Consider the following 19,322-nt stretch of genomic DNA (forward strand, 5'->3'; position numbering starts at 1 on the left):
AGAACGTAAGGGTCGCTTGGTCGGTCATGATCGAGGCAGAGGGTGGACGTGGACGATGAATTATTACGTGAGGCCACTACCTGCATGACTGTGCATTACCTACGCTGCCCTCACCCCCAAGAGGACTGCAGTTTAGCAACAAAGGTGAAGGAGAGGGGTCGAGTTTGCTTGCTACTTGCTGGGTTAGGTTAGTTAATTACGGTAAATGTGGTGATGGTGGTGGTGGTGGTCGATATTTCTGTACCAGAAGGGGCATAAAAACTTGCTTTATTTTGCAGAGGCCACGCCGAGGCTTTCTTATGAATAGTATGCCCTTCATTATTCAGCTTTTGACTCTGTGGGGATGAGGTGTACGTGTATTGTTGGGATGGCCTTGGGGGGACAAACGGGCTGACTGGTCGTGGTGGTGGTAGCTGCATGATTCTGATTTTGGTGGAGGTTGCATAGTTTTGTTGTTGCGAGAAGAATGCACATCATGATTTCGATTTGCCTGCATTCTCCTCTCATTCAATTCATTAAATTTTTATTGTGTATTTAAATCTTCTTGGCTGGATTGGATTCATACATCGGAATGCATTGTGTATATTTTATACACATTTTTATTCCTATTTCGACCAGTCATCAAGACGCCGGGGTTCCCACAAACCCTTCACAATACCAAGAATCGTATTATGTATGTGCAAAAAATTGAGAGTGCAGGGCAGAGTACAAAAGCTATCTATCCAAATGTTCTATTTACCAGTTTAGTGCAGTTAAATGTTCTCTCGTTGATTTGGTATGTGTGTGATTCTGATTTATTTATCCTTTATTCTTGGTGAATGGGTGGGTGTGACGTGTACACAAATCTTCTTCTTGTCTAGAAATAGAAATAAAACTGAGGTAGCTTCTTCTCCTTCGTCGTCACCTTAGTCAAGCCAGGTATAAAAGGTGCAGCCTCCTTCCACCTCCCACGCACTTGCTTCTTCCTCCTCGACACAGAAACAGATATTTGCAACGTCGTCGTCGTCGTCCCCAATTTGCATAATAATAATGACGCCGGTCGCACTCTTGGTCCTTAGCGCTTGCATCATCGGAGCAGTAAATGCACGACCACAATCGGCCGAAGCTTCTGCATCCGGCCGAGCAATTCCCGGCCTTCCGAGAGAATTCCAAAATGTCAATATTGAAAATTATTTGAGGGTAAATTACATACTATAAAATTATGTACACTTTCGTTTTCTTATCATGAATGACTAATTTCATTTCCAGAATGCCAAAGCGGTCCAATTTCAATTGAAATGTGTCATCTACGATGGACCATGTATGTCATGATTTGAATATTTAATTACCGGTGTATCGGTAATTTCTTACCGGTTTGCTACATTTTTTGCGCTGCAAAGCAAGAAATGCGAGGTGTAAGAAAGTGCAAGAAATATGCGCCATCCAGCCACGCGCCTACGAAGCATATAGCGTCGGGGCATAGTTTCTTGCGCCTTGCATTTCTTGCAGGTCAAAATAGCTGCAAGACATCACTTTCTTGCCGCTATTTCTTGTAAATGCACCAGAAAAACTGTCAATCTCATTGAATTTTTGTACAACACTTTTTTTTAACTAGGTGACACCATCGGAAAATACTTGAAGCGCAACATCGCCACCTGGCTTCGCACCCAGTGCGAGAATTGTAACGACGAACAGAAAGCTCACGCCGGCAAACTGATCAACTTTTTCCAGACCAATTACCCGAAAGAGTGGGACGATGCGGTCGCCAAGTTTGGCAAGGGTTCCTTCACCGACGAAGAAATTGCCAGATTCGAGGTGGATCTCGGTGTCAAAATTATCCGTGATCCGAACGCTCCCACCGCGGCGCCAGGGTCCAAACCAGACCACAATAAATTAGCAGATCTCGCAAAGGAAGGCATCGCCGTGTTGAAGTCGACAAAAGAACCACTCATTTTGAAGAAAGATTCCACCACGGAAATTGTCCCGACAGCTTAATTATAAAAAATTGGACAAGCAACTGAACAAGAAATTGGGCTTTTTTTCAGCAAATTTTTCTGCACATTAATTTCTTGCCACTTTTTTTTAAGTCAGGTACATGGTAAAACTAATTGGTTCAGTTTTTCATCCTATCCTGTACAACTCACTCTCCTTGTACCACTCTTCAAGCTGTGATCGATCTGAATTACTGTCTTTCTTCCATCTCGATAAATAAATAAAAGAAAAATATGAAAGGTTTGAGAATATCGTAAATTGTTCAAGTTTATTTTTGTTCAACCCGTTCGTTCCCACATTAAAAGAAATATCTTTTTGTATGCACTTTTGGGCCAAGGTGGTCTGCTTAACTTTAACTTTAATTTTTGCTACTTATTAGCTGAGCTTCTCCACATTATTTTAACGTCATCATCATCAAATTCTATTCATCACCAAATTGATTACTAAACTGATACCATTTTGGTTTGGCAAAATTTCATCATCCATCTCGCAAATAGTAATAATAATTTAATTCCAAGTAAATTATTTAATACTCGACACATCATTCCATTGAATTATTTAATAATAATAATTAAGTAGATGTGGGGATGATGATGATACCGCAAAAAAATCAGCCTTTGTCTCTGAGTGGTGGAGGTGGTTGTGGATTGTTGATATTTTGAAAAGAAACAATAAAAATGATACGCCAGAATGATAAGCCTTCTAATAATGTATGAAATGAGTATAATACTTGTGTGCATAATGTGGTGCCAAGAAGTATGTATTGTCATCGTCCATGGGATTTCCTCTCTCCTGGGATTATTATTGTTCATCCTCAATAAATTTTCTGCAACTCATCCACACCTCGAGTGCATGGTATTTATAATGCTACTTATTGTAAAGGCGTTGTTCTACACTAGCAATGAGATTTACTTACAATGGAGGTCTCCCAGTGTATGCTCTCCGATTTTGGTCAAACTAGTGTCAATCGATCACAAATTTAACTAGTGACTAGTATGAAATTTGCGAAAAACACGATCTCCCAATGGGCATGTTTGGCAGAGATATTTGGACCCATGGATGTATAGGAATGGATGTTTGTTGCTAGTCAGTAGTCGATATTGCTTAATTGCTTCGTCTCTTTGAAGATAATTGTTAATCTGATTATTATTAATAAATTGGATCGATTTTGATGAGCATAATAGTCTGGAAGCATGGTCTGACTCTTTCCTAATTTACAAAATAAATCTTGTCCTCCCCACTGTGTCAAATCATGGGATTTTTAGTAATTTTGCTATTTGAATTACATTTAATTTGTTGCACAATTAAAAAAGTATTTTGTGGCATTTGTATAATTTGTATAATTGTCAAGCATTAATTCAATAGGAATATATACAATTGTATGACTACCACACCATTAATCTACCTGTCTACTACTTGTCAAAGCCACTCACAATTATAATTATACCTTTGTAAAATCGCTGTAATTATTCATGTTCAAACAATTTTGTCCCCACCCCAGGTCATATATAAACCAACCGCTGAGTTCTACTCTGCTGGACAATTCTGCTATTGATCCAGGGATGTGTATTTCTGAGGAGTCCTCCATTGCCCGACCCATGGAATTGGGAAGCATAGACTCCTCACAAATGGATATCAGCTCTCATGCTGGTTCCAGTTCCAGGATGGAGACAACTAGTATTCTCGAAATATGCCCATTTTGATTACAGATTTGAGTGCCAGTACACATTACAGTACCTTTAAAACATAGCTCCTTAAAAGCCTCTAAAATTAATTTACGATTTCGTTTTGAGTACTTGTAATTTTAACATTTGGCAACTTTCCATCCCCTTTCTACCCTAAAAACATGTTAAGGACAGTCCACCGCACAATTAATTTGACTGAGATTAAGGGGAAAAAAGTTAAAATGAGGTAAATCAAGTAATTACGATAAATCTAACTGGTCCCTCCCGCAAATTATAGAATGTACGCATCTCCATGATTGTTTATCGTCTAAAGATATAGAAATACGTACATGCAAACTGTTGCCTCTTGTGACTATGATAATGATATATGAACTTGTTGTGTTGAAGAATAAATGGAGAAAGTTGTTCAATTACAATTAAAAATTGACCGAAGAATATAAAAAACTTGTCAGCAAAAACAAACCTATGTAAATATACAGCAGCCATATTATTATATCAAGAGCACTAAATATGTTGAACTAAAAATCTGCATATTATTATCTATGTATACATAAATTAATCCAGATTGTATTAATAAAAAATTAGTGAGAAATTTCTACTTTAAGATGGAAAGTTGACGGCAAATTGATCACAATTCAATACTACAATAGTATATATAAATAAATTAAAAAAATAAAACTAAGGCGAGAGGCGCTATTAAAAACAAGAAACAAGCCCTCCCACCAACACCCCCGTCTCGCCGTGGCCACATTAATATTTTTATAGCTGGGGGGTGTAACCACAATTTTATTTTTTGAAATTCTTTCCTGCATTATACACAATTTAAAAAACCAATAATGTGATACATATGCCAACATGGGTTCATGTCATTTTCATGAAAGTGTCATAAGCTTGTCACACAAATGTCGGAAATCAAAATACCAAAGCTTGTTTATTTAACTCGTTTACCAGACCAGCTAGCTTAATTCTGAAATTTCTGAATGCAAATTTAGAATGAATTTAATCACATGATTGCCTACGTTAAAAGTTGGTTTTAAGAAGTAAATATTTCATTTTTTGTACGAAGGTTGATGAATAGACTCCGGGTATGTATATCTTCCAAACTTTTTCAACAACAATACCGATTGACTTGATACTTTAGGATCTCGGTTCTGGTAATAGATTTTCCTTAATCAAAAATCTTTAATTAAAAAAATGTTTTTATACATATTTCTCGATTTTATTAAACATTTTACATAAATCCCAGATAACAATTCGCTCTGAATTCTCTTATGTTTCGATGTTACATTCGCTTTGATATCGATATCGAATTCGCCTCGAATTTCCAACTTTCGAGATAAATTCGAGGAGATATCGAAGGGAAATGTCCGCCGATTCGACAGGGAATCGATGGAGAATCGTATATCGATTTCGCCGGTAAGTCTTCGCGATTTCGTCTTGAATTCGATGAACATGTAAGAGTTTATAACGATTTCTAAACGAATTCAATGCGACTTCTCCACGAATTTAATGCGACTTCTCCACGACTTTAATGCGACTTCTCCACGAATTTAATGCGACTTCTCCACGAATTTAATGCGACTTCTCCACGAATTTAATGCGACTTCTCCACGAATTTAATGCGACTTCTATACGAATTCACTGCGAATTAAGTAATAAATCGATACGATTTCTCCTATATTTCGAGTTAATCCAGCTTATAGTTTATTTTATTTATTCTAAATATTATGTAATATACATAACTGTTTCTATTAAAATAGACATAAGTTGAATAATCAGATGACCCTGGTAGTGAAATTGGCCGCGATGTTAAGTCACTTCCTATTGAAAATATACTAATGTTATTCCCAAAATCTTTTGCAACAGTTATTATCGATAGTATATATTTGTACCTCATACGCTTCCCAACTCTATCTGCGACTTTCTTAAGAGATTTTTGTATTTCTTCGTCAACTGTGCCCTCGTCTGTATGATTTGGAGTCCTAGGGTGAGCTGCTACCGCATCTGAGATTAACATATTTTTAAAATCTTTTAGAGTGTTGCATAAGATTGCATTATGAGGAATTGTAAATTCAAGGGATCAATTTTGGATACTATGTCTAATATCAAAAGTATCAATTTCACCTTCACTTTCTGAGCTAATAGTTTCAGCTGAACTTACTTCCGACTTCAATTTCTTCCAGATCTTCCTCGAACACTTGTTCTGAATAAATGTTTTCCCTTTCGGCCTGGACTAGGTCACTATTTAAATTTTCCTCGAAAATTTCACTTGGTGTTTTTACAAGTCTTCTTTTGTAGCGAGCACTCAACTGAAAAAGTCGTCTCCTTCCCATGAGGATAGATTTGAATGTGGCAGCTAAAATTACTTAAAAATACAATAACAGCGTGAAAGAGAGAAATCACAGTAAATTCTCTAAGAATTATTTACGAATTCGAGATTCAAGGCGAACAGTTTATAGTCTCCTATTCCTGTAAGAAGAATCCCTATCGAAATCGGGGAGAATTCCTCACTACAATAACAGCGAATTCCTTTAAGAATTCATAGTGAAGTCGTTTCGAATTCGATAGAAGAATTCTCTGAGAATTCGAGTCTAATTCATTACGAATTCTGAAATGAGCGTAATATCGAATTTAGATACGAATAATTACCGAATTCGATGCGAATTCGATACGAGAATAATAACGAAATCTGAGAGAATTCGAGTTCTCTGTTTTAACGCGACATTCTCTGCGAATTCTCTAAGCGAATTCATAGCGACCTGTTATCTGGGATGTATCGGCGTTTTTAAGAATATATTTATCCGGACTCTGTTGATTAATACTAGACTGCATGTTTAAATTGAAATTAACGTAAGAACAGGTAATAGGTTTTAAAAGTGCAGTGCAATATAAGATTGTACTATATATCGATTTTAAATGCAGTTTACATTAGTAGTTAAAGGTTTGAAATTCAAACTTTGAATCATAAATTGTGATTATACCCCCCAGATATAAAAATATTAATGTGGCCACGGCGAGACGGGGGTGTTGGTGGGAGGGCTTGTTTCTTGTTTTTAATAGCGCCTCTCGCCTTAGTTTTATTTTTTTTAATTTATTTATTTTGGGGTTTTTAAGTGAACAATTTTTTAACTCCGTCACTAAAAACCTACAGTGCAGACTTGGTATAGCCCGAGTCAGCGAAAGGTTGGAATTATCACCCAATCCGACTTTTTCAATGAAATTTTATTATAAATGCATATCAATATTTTTAAAATAAATACTAATGGTTCTAATTTAAATTCACATTCTTACATTAGTAGCAATTGGCAGCATATGTAATAAATTGCGGTTTGATACGACGATTAAAATAAATCCTTTCGGGTCATTCCAGATGAATATCTTTCCGATTTTACTTAATTCATATTGTTCCATTACGAGCCATTACAAATTTACAGACAGACGGACGTGACGATTATATAAGCCCTGGCTCGGGCCATCATTTACACATACATATAAAGAATTTCTTTACTATAGTTGCTATGGGTGTAACTGAATTTTAAGAATTTCAAACCTCCATAACTTCGTCATTTTGCATCCGATTTTCATGACCCTAAAGAATGATCTTAATAATTTTTTAAGCCCTTTCGATTCCCCTTTGCCGATTTTTCACTTTCAGCGGAATATTTTGAGATACAGAAAAAAAAGTCACTAAACCGAGAATTACACCATGAAGGTATGAACCGATTAAGCCCAGAGATCTATAAATAATACTACAAAGAATTTACTACCCGTTGGTCGAAACCGCATGTCTCTATGACGTATGGTTCTCTCACAATCTTATCTGACTGTTTTGAGGTGGGCACTTAACTGCATACTATGGCTTCGCCGTAACCATGCACGTATTTTTTTGGGTGCATGGTTACGTTTGGGTCTCGCCTTAGAAAAATCAGCCAGCATTACATTATTGGGCCATTTCAATTGCAACAAATCGGTTGCTCTCTTTTTTATTCAGTCAAAAATCAAGTGTGTCTATTTATAGCTAGCCGATAAGGTCAGAAATATTACTAAATGATTAATTTCAATGTTATGCATGTCCACAAAATAGTGATAAACGACAATTATGATGATGGTAAGCGATATTAAGATATCTATTTGAGTAGCTGGATAGGACGCCTTCTTGAGTTATATGCACGTAAGTTGTAGTTAATATTATTGTGATAAATTATTAAAAATTTGCCATCAAACATGTAAAATTAGTTGTGAGGTAGGTTACGGTAAGGTACGGGTACATATAATTTAAATAAATGTAGCAGTACTTACCAATATATTGATGGCTGCAAGTATGCATTGATAGAACGACATACTCGTTTCAATCAATTATGAAATATTTATGAAAATAAATATTGGACAATAAATGATGGCCAAAAATGGGAATTTATTTTGGGAATTTATAAAAGTGCATGAATTTTTTGTATTTGCCTTCATCCTATTTACCCCCGACGGAAGTAGTATAGACATTGATGATGACAGTTGATACACAGCAGATCTTTCCCAGGAAGTGAGTGAGTTTTGGCTGAGTATAATTAGTAATATATGACCTTGGTAAACAATAAGAATTGAAATTAAGATTGGCCCGTATCCCAATAAATTCTGGCAAATTGTGTACATATGTACTTCATTCCACTAAAAGTTACGATATTTTCTCGTATTAGTTTAAAATGCGTAAGAATTCCTCAAAATCTTCAATTATGACCGTTGCGGCTTAGTAGCTGTGCCCCATGGATGACTTGACCATAGCCCAGCTATGATGGCTGGAAAGTGATCTTCGCCCTGGTTTTTAGACACGACGTGAGACTTTGCTCATTTCATTAGTGCTTGGGTCTCAAACAATCTCATCTCACCCCATCTGGAAATTATCGATCCGAAATGTCATCCCAATTCGATCATCCTTTTTCGCCCAGACGAGACGATAGATAGGCAGAGAAGAGGACAGGACATACACGAAAAGACACAAGACGTGGCCTTGGAGTGAGTGGCATATCATTCATCATCATCATCATCGGCCGGAGGAGCAGCTCTGTGTCGTCATCATCGTCATGAGGGTGACCAAGTCGTCCCCTTCGTGGTGGTGGTGGTGGTGGTAAGTCAACTTATCAATTATAAGCATCACACATAAATTCATACCACACCCACCCACCAATCCATCCAAGAAGCATAGCATAGGAATCGTGCAGGACCATCAGTGTTTCGGGTGCAAGTATCCACTTACAAAAAATAACTGGGTGCAAGAAAATGGTTTCTTGTACCCGAAACACTGTCAATTTCAGTTATTTTGGCCTGTAAGAAATGCAAGAAACTACTTCCCACCGCTATAAATAGTTCATACGATAGCATATTTCTTGCAGTTTCTTGCACTTTGCATTTTTTCACGCTTCTTGCTTTGCAGTGCAAGAAATGTAGCAAACCCGCAGGAAACGAAGCACTGAGGACCAGGAGGCAGTGTCATTAGCTTCTCGTGTCGCAACACCGAGTTTGTCCTTGCGGACCGGTGGGATTTTGTTTGATGACAAGATCATCATCATGTCACCAGAAAGTCCTTATTATTACGTTATCCTTCCTACCCTCTCCGTCGACAAGACATTGACAAAATGCAGGCCAGCAAAAAAGCTGCAAGGCTAGGCTTGGTCTCACATTCTAGTCTAGATTAATCTGGTTTTATAGTTTAGTAACACACATACGTACACACACACAGTTGAGTTGAGGGTGGATTAGTGGACCAGAAAATGAATGGATTTTAAAAAGTACGTGCATTATTATTACGATTGTTATTATTATTACTATCGTGGGACCATCCACCCCTGGATTTTGCGGGACAGGAGGATCCCACCCTGTCTGCGTAACCGGTGAAACTTGGGTGGACGCTCCCTGACCGTTACAGTTATCTCTTGGTGCCTTAGGGCAGCCCACCGACCGCTATGCATACACACACACAACCACAACACCCGACCTCCAATCCTACGTAGATACCTCTCCCTCGTCATCATCTGAACATCTGAAGAGTAGACATGCATGCAATGATCGCAATGATCTGCATTTGCCTCAGCTGTAAAAGAACGAGAAGTACTGCTGCTGTCAGTCACTGTGTGCCGAGGCGGAAGTGGGGCAGTTGTGGTAGTCAATCGTAGTAGTGTTGTATACTTAGCAAACAGTTGCTCTTTGTCCCTTGGGTGTGGCACTAACAAAAGGCAAGAAGCACGTCACACACAGAAGCGTCGTCATAATTAATCGTCATCTTAGGCGCCTTGGCCACTACGAGGTTTTTGGAGAGAGAGATAGCATACACACACACTCGTGAGACTGGGAATTCCTGTGGTGGTCAGATTCCATTCGTTCCTCCTCTCTATTCCAGGATGAAACCTGCCATGTGGTACGTGAGCATGTTGGTAGTGGCCTTTTTCTACATCTACCTCACCTGCGTCCAGTACATCCGGGGAGAGGAGGCTGTCCCATCCGCGGTGGGGAGACTGGGTAAGTCGTCAAGGTCACTTGGCTCATCAGCATTAAGTGGTCAGACTAATGGCTGCGGAAGCCGCGGGGACATTAACATTGTGGGATGGGGGATGGGGACGGGTTCAAATAGCATGGGGAGATGATATCGGGGGACATATTGGACATTGTCAAGTACTGACACATATGGTTAACTTTTCCGACAGGCGGCTACCCCTGGGCGACGCAGATATCGTCTCACAAAATGGTCAAGAGGTCGACCTCTCCCCCCTCGCTGGACTTTAGTTACCACGATTACGAGGAGATGACCTCCTTCCTGCGCGGCTTGAACGCGGCTTATCCCAACATCACGGCCCTCTACTCGATCGGGAGGAGCGTGCAGGGGCGCGAGTTGTGGGTCATGGTGGTCTCCACGTCCCCCTACAAGCACACCCTGGGCGTCCCCAATGTCAAATATATCGCCAACATGCATGGCAACGAGGCCGTGGGGAGGGAACTTATGCTCCATTTGCTGCAGGTAATATTTCGCAATGCTTGGTTATATCGGTGTGGTTGTGTTAACTAATTGCTGGATAATTGTAGTACCTGGTGGAAGGTTTTTACGAAGGGGACGACTACGTGAGCTGGCTCCTGACAAATACTCGAGTTCACATTATGCCCAGTATGAATCCGGACGGGTTCGAGGTGGCGAAGGAGGGCACGTGCGAAGGCGGTCAGGGCAGGTAATACTTTATGCAGAACCAGTGTTTCGGGTGAAAGTAACCACTTGCAAGAAATGATGGCAAGAAAGTGTTATTTTTGCTAGTCTTTTGACCAGCAAGAAATGCAAGGCGCAAGAAACTACGCCCCGCCGCGATAATTAATTAATTCTGTGCGTGGCTATATTTCTTGCACTTTCTTGCCCTTCGCATTTCTTGCGTGGCTTGCATTTTGCAGTGCAAGAAATGTAGCAAACCCGCACGCAGGAAGCGAAACAGAATAATACGTAGCGATTGAGGTGATGATAGTAAAACCACAAATTGAGGAAACTACTTAACTACCGCTATGTTTTATGTCACCTCCGCGCAGATACAACGCTCGTGGGTATGATCTCAATAGAAACTTCCCAGACTATTTTAAATCCAATAATGCCAAATCCCAGCCGGAAACGGAGCACGTGAAACAGTGGATTTCGAAAATTCAGTTCGTCTTGAGTGGGAATATTCACGGGGGTGCGTTGGTGGCTTCGTATCCGTTCGATAACACCCCAAAATCACGTAAGTTTCAAGCATTACTTATTAATTGATATTCAATCGCTTAATTCGACGCCGACGATAAGCGGGATATTTTACATATTTATCAAAAAACCTGCACAATATTAATTTTACCTGCTAAAAAATTATAATAATTGTTATTATCTATATAAATACGTACTCCTTGTTGCACATGAAACGACTGACTGACGACGACGACGCAACGGACGTTAAAAATAACTGGTATACGGCTGCCTCTATAAATTTCAGGGCGTTTGGGGTCCGCATTTCTTCAGCAGGGTATATTTAACACAAATCCACTATGGCTTGTCACAGTATAGCTTATCTATCTTCCAGCTTATTTAGTCCGTAGATATTAGTTAGTTCTAGTTAGCTAACTACACACCAAGAAGCTCACCCTTAATCCCATGTATGTATGCGTATGTAGTCTCATATTCCTCACTTTTTATATGCATCCCAATTAACTCTAAAATTAACTCTTTTCCAGTGTTCCAAAGTCTCGCCTCCGCTCAATCGTTGACCCCGGATGACGATACGTTTAAGCATTTGGCCCTCGTGTATGCGGGCGCAAACAAACGGATGGCGGCGGGTCGGCCGTGCAAGGGTCAGTCCGGATTTAAGGACGGTGTCACCAACGGGGCCAAGTGGTACCCCCTCCTCGGAGGAATGCAGGACTACAACTACGTCTGGCACGGCTGCATGGAAGTCACGCTCGAAATCTCCTGCTGCAAGTACCCCGTGGCTGCAGAACTTCCCAGATATTGGCAGGAGAATAAGCATGTGAGTGACGACAATCCCGGCCGATTTTGACCAAACTAGGATCAATTTGTCACTAATTTAATTAGGATGAAATTAGCAAAAGACACGATCTCCCAATGGACACGTTTGGCAGAGATATTTGCATCAGAAGAGGAGAAAACGCGCAGTAAATTTCGAAAGTGTAAAATTTATCAACTTTGATGTGCTTTTCCTCCTCTTCTGATGCAAATATCTCTGCCAAACGTGTCCATTGGAGACCGTGTCTTTTGCTAATTTCATTCTAATTAAATTTGTGATGGTTTGGTCAAAATGGGAGAGAATATGCTGCGAGTTCTCCATTGTGAGGGGCGACGAGGTAAATTTTGATGATTTTTTAAATTTATTTAAATTTGCATTAGTCTTTGTTGCGCTTCCTTGGCGAAGTTCATCGCGGTGTGCGAGGTTTTGTCCGGGACGAGGCTGGCAATCCGATCGAGGGTGCCACGCTGAAAATTAAAGACAGAGACTTGGGATTTAAAACTACTCGACATGGCGAATTTTGGCGAGTCCTCCTCCCCGGTAGATACGTATTAGAGGTGGGGCATGACACATTTTATTTATTTCCGAAAAGTTGAGTTAGTTCAGTAATTGACAAAATCGCTACGATTTTGACAGGCCTTTGCAGAAAACTATGCTCCTCGAGAGTTGGAATTTGGAGTGACACCGACCGGGCCCACGTCCCTCAATGTCACGCTGGAAAGAAGCTTGGTATGAAAATTATTATGTATGCAAATCTCTCACAAATTTCTGACAAATCTGACGATGGTTATGGAGTCTATCTTAATAAGAGTCACGGTGGAGTGTATGTATGAATCTCTGTCCTCCTTGGTGGGGGTGTCTCGTGTGCTTGACAATTATCAGTGTTTCGATCGGGTGCAAGTATGTAACCACTTGCAAGAAACAACGGGAAGAAAGTGTTTTTTGCGAGTATTTTGACCTGCAAGAAATGCAAGACGCAATAAACTACGCCCTGCCGATGTACTTCGTACTGCGCGTGGCTCGATGGCGCAGATTTCCTGCACTTTCTTACAGTTTCTTGCACCTCGCATTTCTTGTTTTTCAGTGCAAAAAATGTAACAAACCCGCAAGAAACGAAACACTGGCAATTATTTACTGCTTATCTAACCTTATCTGACTCTGCTCCTCTCTTTCTTTTCTGGTGGTGGTGGCGTATGCTTATCAGGACTGGGACGGGGTCGTACTTACATCCGCGACGGGCTCTCCTGCTGGAGAATTTTGGGATTCTTCTCTCCTACTTTCACTCCACTACAATAACCACTCCGTTCTGGTGGCGTCTTCGTCTGGGAGTAGGAGGAGTCCCCTTGGCGGCGGCGGTGGTGGTGGTGGTGACTTCATCTTCTCAACCCTCCTACTGATAACCTTGATGCACTTATGCAAATGATACATTGTCATTATAACAGAAGAACTATAGTCTTTCCCAGTGACCTTATCTATGCAGCAGCAGCACTTAAAAAAAATCTCTATAAATACTTCTGTATCTTACTCATTCACACTGCACTACCAAGCAAAAAATGAGGCGCCGCCCTTTTAAAACCTTATCATTCATTATTAGTACTTTTTGTGGGTGGTTTGGTTGCGCAGGGGGGCGGACGGAGTGCCATTCATTTCCCGGCCACATAGAATTAACAAACAAAACGAGCGGAAACTACTGACCAGACCAGAATAAAAAAACAAGCAATACTCTCTCATCTCTCTATCTCTCTCTCTACTCTATAATTCAGTAATATGTACTGCCCAAAAAAACCAGTATAATATACGATAACCCGTTAAATGATAACCATAAATATGTATCAATGTCGAACCAACCCAACACACCCTCTTTTTTGTACACCAAAAAACCACACTGATCACACGTTGTTGTCCCCATTTGCCTGATATGCAGGAGGGAGGAGGAGGAGGAGGACTCCTCGGCGTGGGGTCGTCCCCCTTGAGGGATGTCATCCACCTCAACGGCGGTCCCGACTACCACCAGCAGCAGCAGAATAATAATAATAATAACCCCACCTTGTTCAATCGGCTATTCAACTCAATGTTCGGATGACAATAAGATAATAAAAAATGTTAATAAAGTTACGATGAGATCAATGCTCGGACTAGGTGCGTTTGACCAAGTTTTTTTTGTGTCGGCTTGACATCATAATTCGACTCAAATTCATGGAAATGTTAGTAAAGTTACGATGAGATCAATCCTCAGACGACCAATTTTTTGTGTCAGTGTGACATCATCTTTATTATTGTGACCATCGTCTCAAATTCATGGAGATTCATGGACTGGAGTCAAACTGCCCCATTTCCAGAGTGAGCATGTGTAAGAAAAGATTGACAAGGGTGGGGTCACCCATTCGTAGATTCCCAAGGGACGCGTTGTGTGGGTGGTGCTGTCGAGGTGACCCTTGACCTTTGCAAGGAATATGGTGGTGGTGCAGCCCATTGATCTGGTTCCGTTCTGGATGGATGCACCCGTGTGAAAAAAGTAAGGCCGGAGGAAAGAAGAGCCTGCAGAAGTGGAAGTCTAAAAGCATCTCGTATAATATTATATAAATCTTGTACACTATAGAGCAGTCGGTTCGGTAGCGGTGGTGGTGGTTTTATATATTTCCAACGTTCAGCTCACTCCACCCTTCCTACTTTTTCTTTATTTCCTTCGTCCCACCGGACACGGCCCATGGGCGAGATGACCTTAAAATGGGACCCCAAAAACTTAGAGATTCGAACAATGTCCGTCGAGAAGACGTTGGAGCCTTTGGTCGTGCAGGTAATTAATTGCGTGGGTGGTTTGGTAGAATTCCAACTTGTCTACATCTTAATTTTTAAATTAATTAATTAGGTGACCACCCTGGTCAACACGAAGGGGCCCTCGAAGAAGAAGAAGGGTCGTTCTAAGCGGGCCCACATCCTCGTCGCCGCTGTGGAAAAGGCGACCGAAAACTTTATCGAGCGAGGGGAACAGATCGCGCATGAGAATCCGGACATCAAACAGGAAATGTTAGCGGCGGTGGATGAGGTTCGCAAAACTGGGGAGGCGATGAGTCTGGCTGCTCGAGAATTTGCGGATGATCCGTGTTCCTCCCTCAAAAGGGGGAATATGGTGAGGGCAGCGAGAAACCTGCTCTCCGCGGTGACACGACTCCTTATCTTGGCCGATATGGTGGACGTTCATCTTCTCCTGAAATCCCTTCGCGTGGTGGAGGACGATCTCGAAAAGTTGAAGAATGTCTCCTCCCAGGGCGAATTGATGGAGAGTATTCGCTCCTTTGGGAGAAATGCGGCCGATTTGATGGTAGCGGCCGCCAAGAGGCAACAAGAACTTAAGGTGGGTGGTCTTGGAATCAAATTATAGTTATGATTAAAAATTATTCTTAAACTTACATGTTTGTTGCAGGATCCCCAACTCCGTGACGACCTCGCCGCTGCTCGTGCCCTTCTCAAGAAGCACTCTACGATGCTCCTCACCGCGTCCAAAGTTTATGTCCGACATCCCGAACTTATCGCGGCCAAGGCGAATCGAGACTTTGTTTTTAGACAGGTTTGCGAAGCCGTGAATACGATTAGCGATGTGGCGCAAGGGAGAAGTGGGGTCGGATCACATCCGTACGATGGGCCAGGAGAGTTAGCTGCGGCTCTAGATGATTTTGATGTGAGTAGATAACAAATTCAAAATTTAGGACAAAAAAATTATCTCCATTTGCCATTATTTATTAGGAACGCATAATTATGGAGCCCCTTGCCTACAACGAGGTACGAACACGACCCTCTCTCGAAGAACGGTTGGAGTCGATCATCTCTGGCGCAGCCTTGATGGCAGACTCGTCCTGCACTCGGGACGAACGGAGGGAGCGAATTGTCGCGGAATGTAACGCGGTACGACAAGCCCTTCAAGATCTGCTGTCCGAGTACATGGCCAACATGGGGAAAAAGGAGCGGAGCGAGAATCTCGAGAGAGCAATTGAGCACATGTGTCGGAAGACGAGAGACTTGCGGCGACAGTTGCGAAAAGCGGTGGTTGACCATGTGTCAGACAGCTTTTTAGAGACGAGTGTCCCCCTCCTCGTCCTTATAGAGGCGGCCAAGGCTGGCAATGAGAAGGAGGTGGAAGACTACGCTCAAGTCTTTACAGAACATGCAAACAAGCTTGTAGAGGTGCGTCAGTCAAGGAAGAATTGTTCTAGTTACAAGTTACACATAACAAATAATTTATTACACTAATTTCAGGTGGCCAACTTGGCCTGTTCCATGTCTGGGAATGAAGATGGGGTGAAAATGGTTCGATATGCTGCCTCTCAAATTGAAAATCTCTGCCCGCAAGTCATTAATGCGGCAAGAATATTGGCGTCCAGGTCGAAATCAAAGGTGCCTAGATAATTAATTTTAACTAATAAATTTGCGTCCCCATTTAGTAAGTTAATTAAATTGTAATTATAAATAGGTGGCATTGGAAAATATGGATGTATTCCGTGAGACGTGGGAAAATCAGGTTCGAATCTTGACCGAGGCGGTGGACGATATTACCACGATTGATGATTTCCTTGCCGTGTCAGGTGCTTACATACACATTAAATTATGTTGATGAGATGTCAATATTGAAATTGTATTAATAATTCTAATTAATCAGAGAATCATATCTTGGAGGATGTCAACAAATGCGTCTTGGCACTTCAAGAAGGTGACCCAGACTCTCTAGATCGAACCGCTGGCGCCATTCGTGGACGGGCTTCCCGTGTCGCGAACGTCGTTACGGCAGAAATGAGCAATTATGAACCGGGTCTTTACACGGAGCGGGTACTAGAAGCGGTGAAAGTTTTACGGGATCAGGGTGCGTGGCACGAATGATAATTTGTTGAATTATTAATGATTATACCCATCAACAAAACAATAATAATAATCCACATTATTTAGTGATGCCCAATTTTGCGCAACGCGTCGAAATTGCGGTGGAAGCTCTTTCCTCCCAGCCACCCAAGGACGTTGACGAGAATGAGTTTATCGACGCGTCCCGTCTCGTGTACGACGGAGTAAGGGAAATTCGTCGAGCCGTCTTGATGAACAGGGTGAGTTACATAGCACACGCAATTAAGTTTTCTCGCCATGAGATCATTACTAACTTTCTTTGACATTTTGCTAGGCGGATGACGAACTGGATCCTGAAGACGTTGAGTTTGACGAACATTACACTGAAACAAGGAGCAAATGTAAGTAGATATTTTTGATTGCATGAAATCGGTGAATAATTTATCAGAACGTGAGACACATTTGTTTTTTTTATTTAGCCTCCGCTCACACTGGTGAACACATCGTCGACGAATATCCAGACATCAGTGGGATCACGACGGCGCGAGAAGCCATGCGAAAAATGACGGAGGAGGACAAACTCCGCATCGCCCAACAAGTCGAGAGTTTCCGCACAGAGAAGTTGAAATTTGACCGTGAAGTCGCCAAGTGGGACGACACTGGGAATGATATCATCGTCCTGGCGAAACACATGTAAGCATTGTATTTATATATATTTGTGCGATTAACTACCTACTAATAATTACTTGTGTATTTAATTTTTTTTAAGGTGTATGATTATGATGGAAATGACGGATTTTACCCGAGGCCGTGGCCCCCTTAAAACCACCATGGATGTAATCAACGCCGCAAAAAAGATCTCTGAAGCTGGCACAAAGTTGGACAAATTGGCCCGACAGATTGCAGATCAATGTCCGGAATCTTCCACCAAGAAAGATTTGCTCGCTTATCTGCAACGAATTGCTTTGTACTGTCACCAACTCAACATCACATCCAAAGTGAAGGCGGACGTGCAGAATATTTCTGGAGAGTTGATCGTGTCAGGGGTGAGTGGATTCAAGAAATTCTGAATATTTTTAACCTGTTTTTAACCATTGATTACCATTTTTTCAGCTCGACTCTGCCACCTCATTAATCCAAGCCGCCAAGAATTTAATGAATGCGGTCGTCCTCACGGTGAAAGCATCCTACGTGGCGTCCACCAAGTACCCGAGACAGGGCACAGTTTCAGTAAGCAAAAATTCTTAATCCACCACAATTCTTTTTCATTTTATCATCTTCCTCTCAAAAAATACAAGGAGGTCACTGACGCAGGCTTTGAGCCTACAGACACGTCTCGCTTCTACTTTCCCGTCCGACCCGACTTCTCCATACTTTATGGCGTGGCGCTGGTAAACGGCCCACTAACCGAGCACTAAATATCCACACCCAGTCAAAGCTCTGTCCCCCTTGTGTAGTAATTTTAGAAATGATAACTTGGTAGAAAATTAATCCCCTCAATTTTTTACTCCCTGTGTGTGCGTGCTTGATAACGATACTACTAATAACTTATCTAGAACTAACAAGTATTAACCGTGTGTTCAAAAATCTAAAAAAAGATAATTATGCTAATCACGTCATGTCCTTGTTTCAGCTACCTCTCGTCGTCTGGAAGATGAAGGCCCCGGAGAAAAAGCCCCTCGTTCGGAGAGAAAAACCAGAAGAGGTTCGAGCAAAAGTGAGGCGTGGGTCGCAGAAAAAGCCGCAAAATCCGGCCAGTTTCCTCAGCGAGTTTCAAAGTCCGGCTGAGGCTGTTTAATAGTAGTAAATATTTAAATACCAGTGACAAGCACACCAATAAATTAACTTACACAATACAAACCACCACCCTCTCAGGCCAGGAGACTGACTCGTCGTGTAGTAGAAGAAGAGGAATTATTATATAATATAAATTATCTATTTAAAAAATAATTTAAAGCAGCACTCATTTCCAGCAGCAGAAAATCACCACGCCCACCATTACCAAATTTCGCCGTGTCTCACCTACTACATACATCGTCTTTATATTGTATTGTAACATTTATTATTATTGTTATTATTATTAGTAATATTCTTATTGTTAAATACCATATTCTTACGTAATTGTTGTGTTGTTGAGCAAGCAAAGCACTATTTTCATCATCATCTCATGTAAAGATAATAAAACACTTATTAATTACTTGACTAATAATAATAATCGGAACCTGTATTCAACAAAATTCATTTCTCGTCATGAATATCAAATATCATGATCATGCAAGCTGGCATTTGCATATCGGGGAATATAATGTAGCATTTGGGG

At 41.1% G+C, this 19,322-nt stretch overlaps 3 protein-coding genes and 1 long non-coding RNA gene across 7 annotated transcripts; 3 read left to right on the forward strand and 1 right to left on the reverse strand.

Annotated features, from left to right (window-relative positions):
• The first annotated feature begins 911 nt into the window (after positions 1 to 911).
• On the forward strand, positions 912 to 2,222 carry LOC110851889. Its single transcript, XM_022099822.2, has 3 exons — positions 912 to 1,179; positions 1,249 to 1,300; positions 1,595 to 2,222. Exons 1-3 carry the CDS (start codon positions 1,030 to 1,032, stop codon positions 1,972 to 1,974), a joined length of 582 nt encoding a protein of 193 aa, XP_021955514.1. The 5' UTR covers positions 912 to 1,029; the 3' UTR covers positions 1,975 to 2,222.
• Positions 2,223 to 8,063: 5,841 nt separating this feature from the next.
• LOC118433038 lies at positions 8,064 to 8,648 on the reverse strand. Its single transcript, XR_004833149.1, has 3 exons — positions 8,537 to 8,648; positions 8,310 to 8,465; positions 8,064 to 8,233 (listed from the first exon to the last, which is right to left on the reverse strand). It is a non-coding gene; the product is annotated as an uncharacterized LOC118433038 (long non-coding RNA).
• On the forward strand, positions 8,609 to 14,307 carry LOC110863174 (carboxypeptidase M). Of its 4 annotated transcripts, none has more exons than XM_035844547.1 (10): positions 8,609 to 8,775; positions 10,045 to 10,163; positions 10,349 to 10,659; positions 10,725 to 10,864; positions 11,211 to 11,398; positions 11,645 to 11,674; positions 11,883 to 12,175; positions 12,553 to 12,729; positions 12,809 to 12,901; positions 13,377 to 14,015. In XM_035844547.1, the coding sequence occupies exons 1-10, from the start codon at positions 8,732 to 8,734 to the stop codon at positions 13,593 to 13,595; spliced, it is 1,614 nt and encodes a 537-aa protein (XP_035700440.1). In that variant the 5' UTR covers positions 8,609 to 8,731; the 3' UTR covers positions 13,596 to 14,015. The 4 variants fall into 4 exon arrangements, with proteins under 4 accessions (XP_035700440.1, XP_035700449.1, XP_035700442.1 ...); XM_035844556.1 differs by having other exon boundaries at positions 8,613 to 8,775; positions 13,796 to 14,015; XM_035844553.1 differs by lacking the exon at positions 13,377 to 14,015 and adding an exon at positions 14,097 to 14,307 and having other exon boundaries at positions 8,616 to 8,775.
• Positions 14,308 to 14,763: 456 nt separating this feature from the next.
• On the forward strand, positions 14,764 to 19,217 carry LOC110857116 (catenin alpha). Its single transcript, XM_022105723.2, has 13 exons — positions 14,764 to 14,969; positions 15,042 to 15,527; positions 15,597 to 15,851; positions 15,917 to 16,354; positions 16,427 to 16,564; positions 16,641 to 16,752; positions 16,827 to 17,027; positions 17,111 to 17,262; positions 17,337 to 17,403; positions 17,482 to 17,695; positions 17,772 to 18,048; positions 18,116 to 18,232; positions 18,636 to 19,217. Exons 1-13 carry the CDS (start codon positions 14,880 to 14,882, stop codon positions 18,798 to 18,800), a joined length of 2,712 nt encoding a protein of 903 aa, XP_021961415.1. The 5' UTR covers positions 14,764 to 14,879; the 3' UTR covers positions 18,801 to 19,217.
• Positions 19,218 to 19,322: the final 105 nt, after the last annotated feature.

The sequence above is a fragment of the Folsomia candida genome, unplaced genomic scaffold (genome assembly GCF_002217175.1).
Source record: "Folsomia candida strain VU population unplaced genomic scaffold, ASM221717v1 Fcan01_Sc001, whole genome shotgun sequence".
NCBI lineage: Eukaryota > Metazoa > Arthropoda > Collembola > Entomobryomorpha > Isotomidae > Folsomia > Folsomia candida.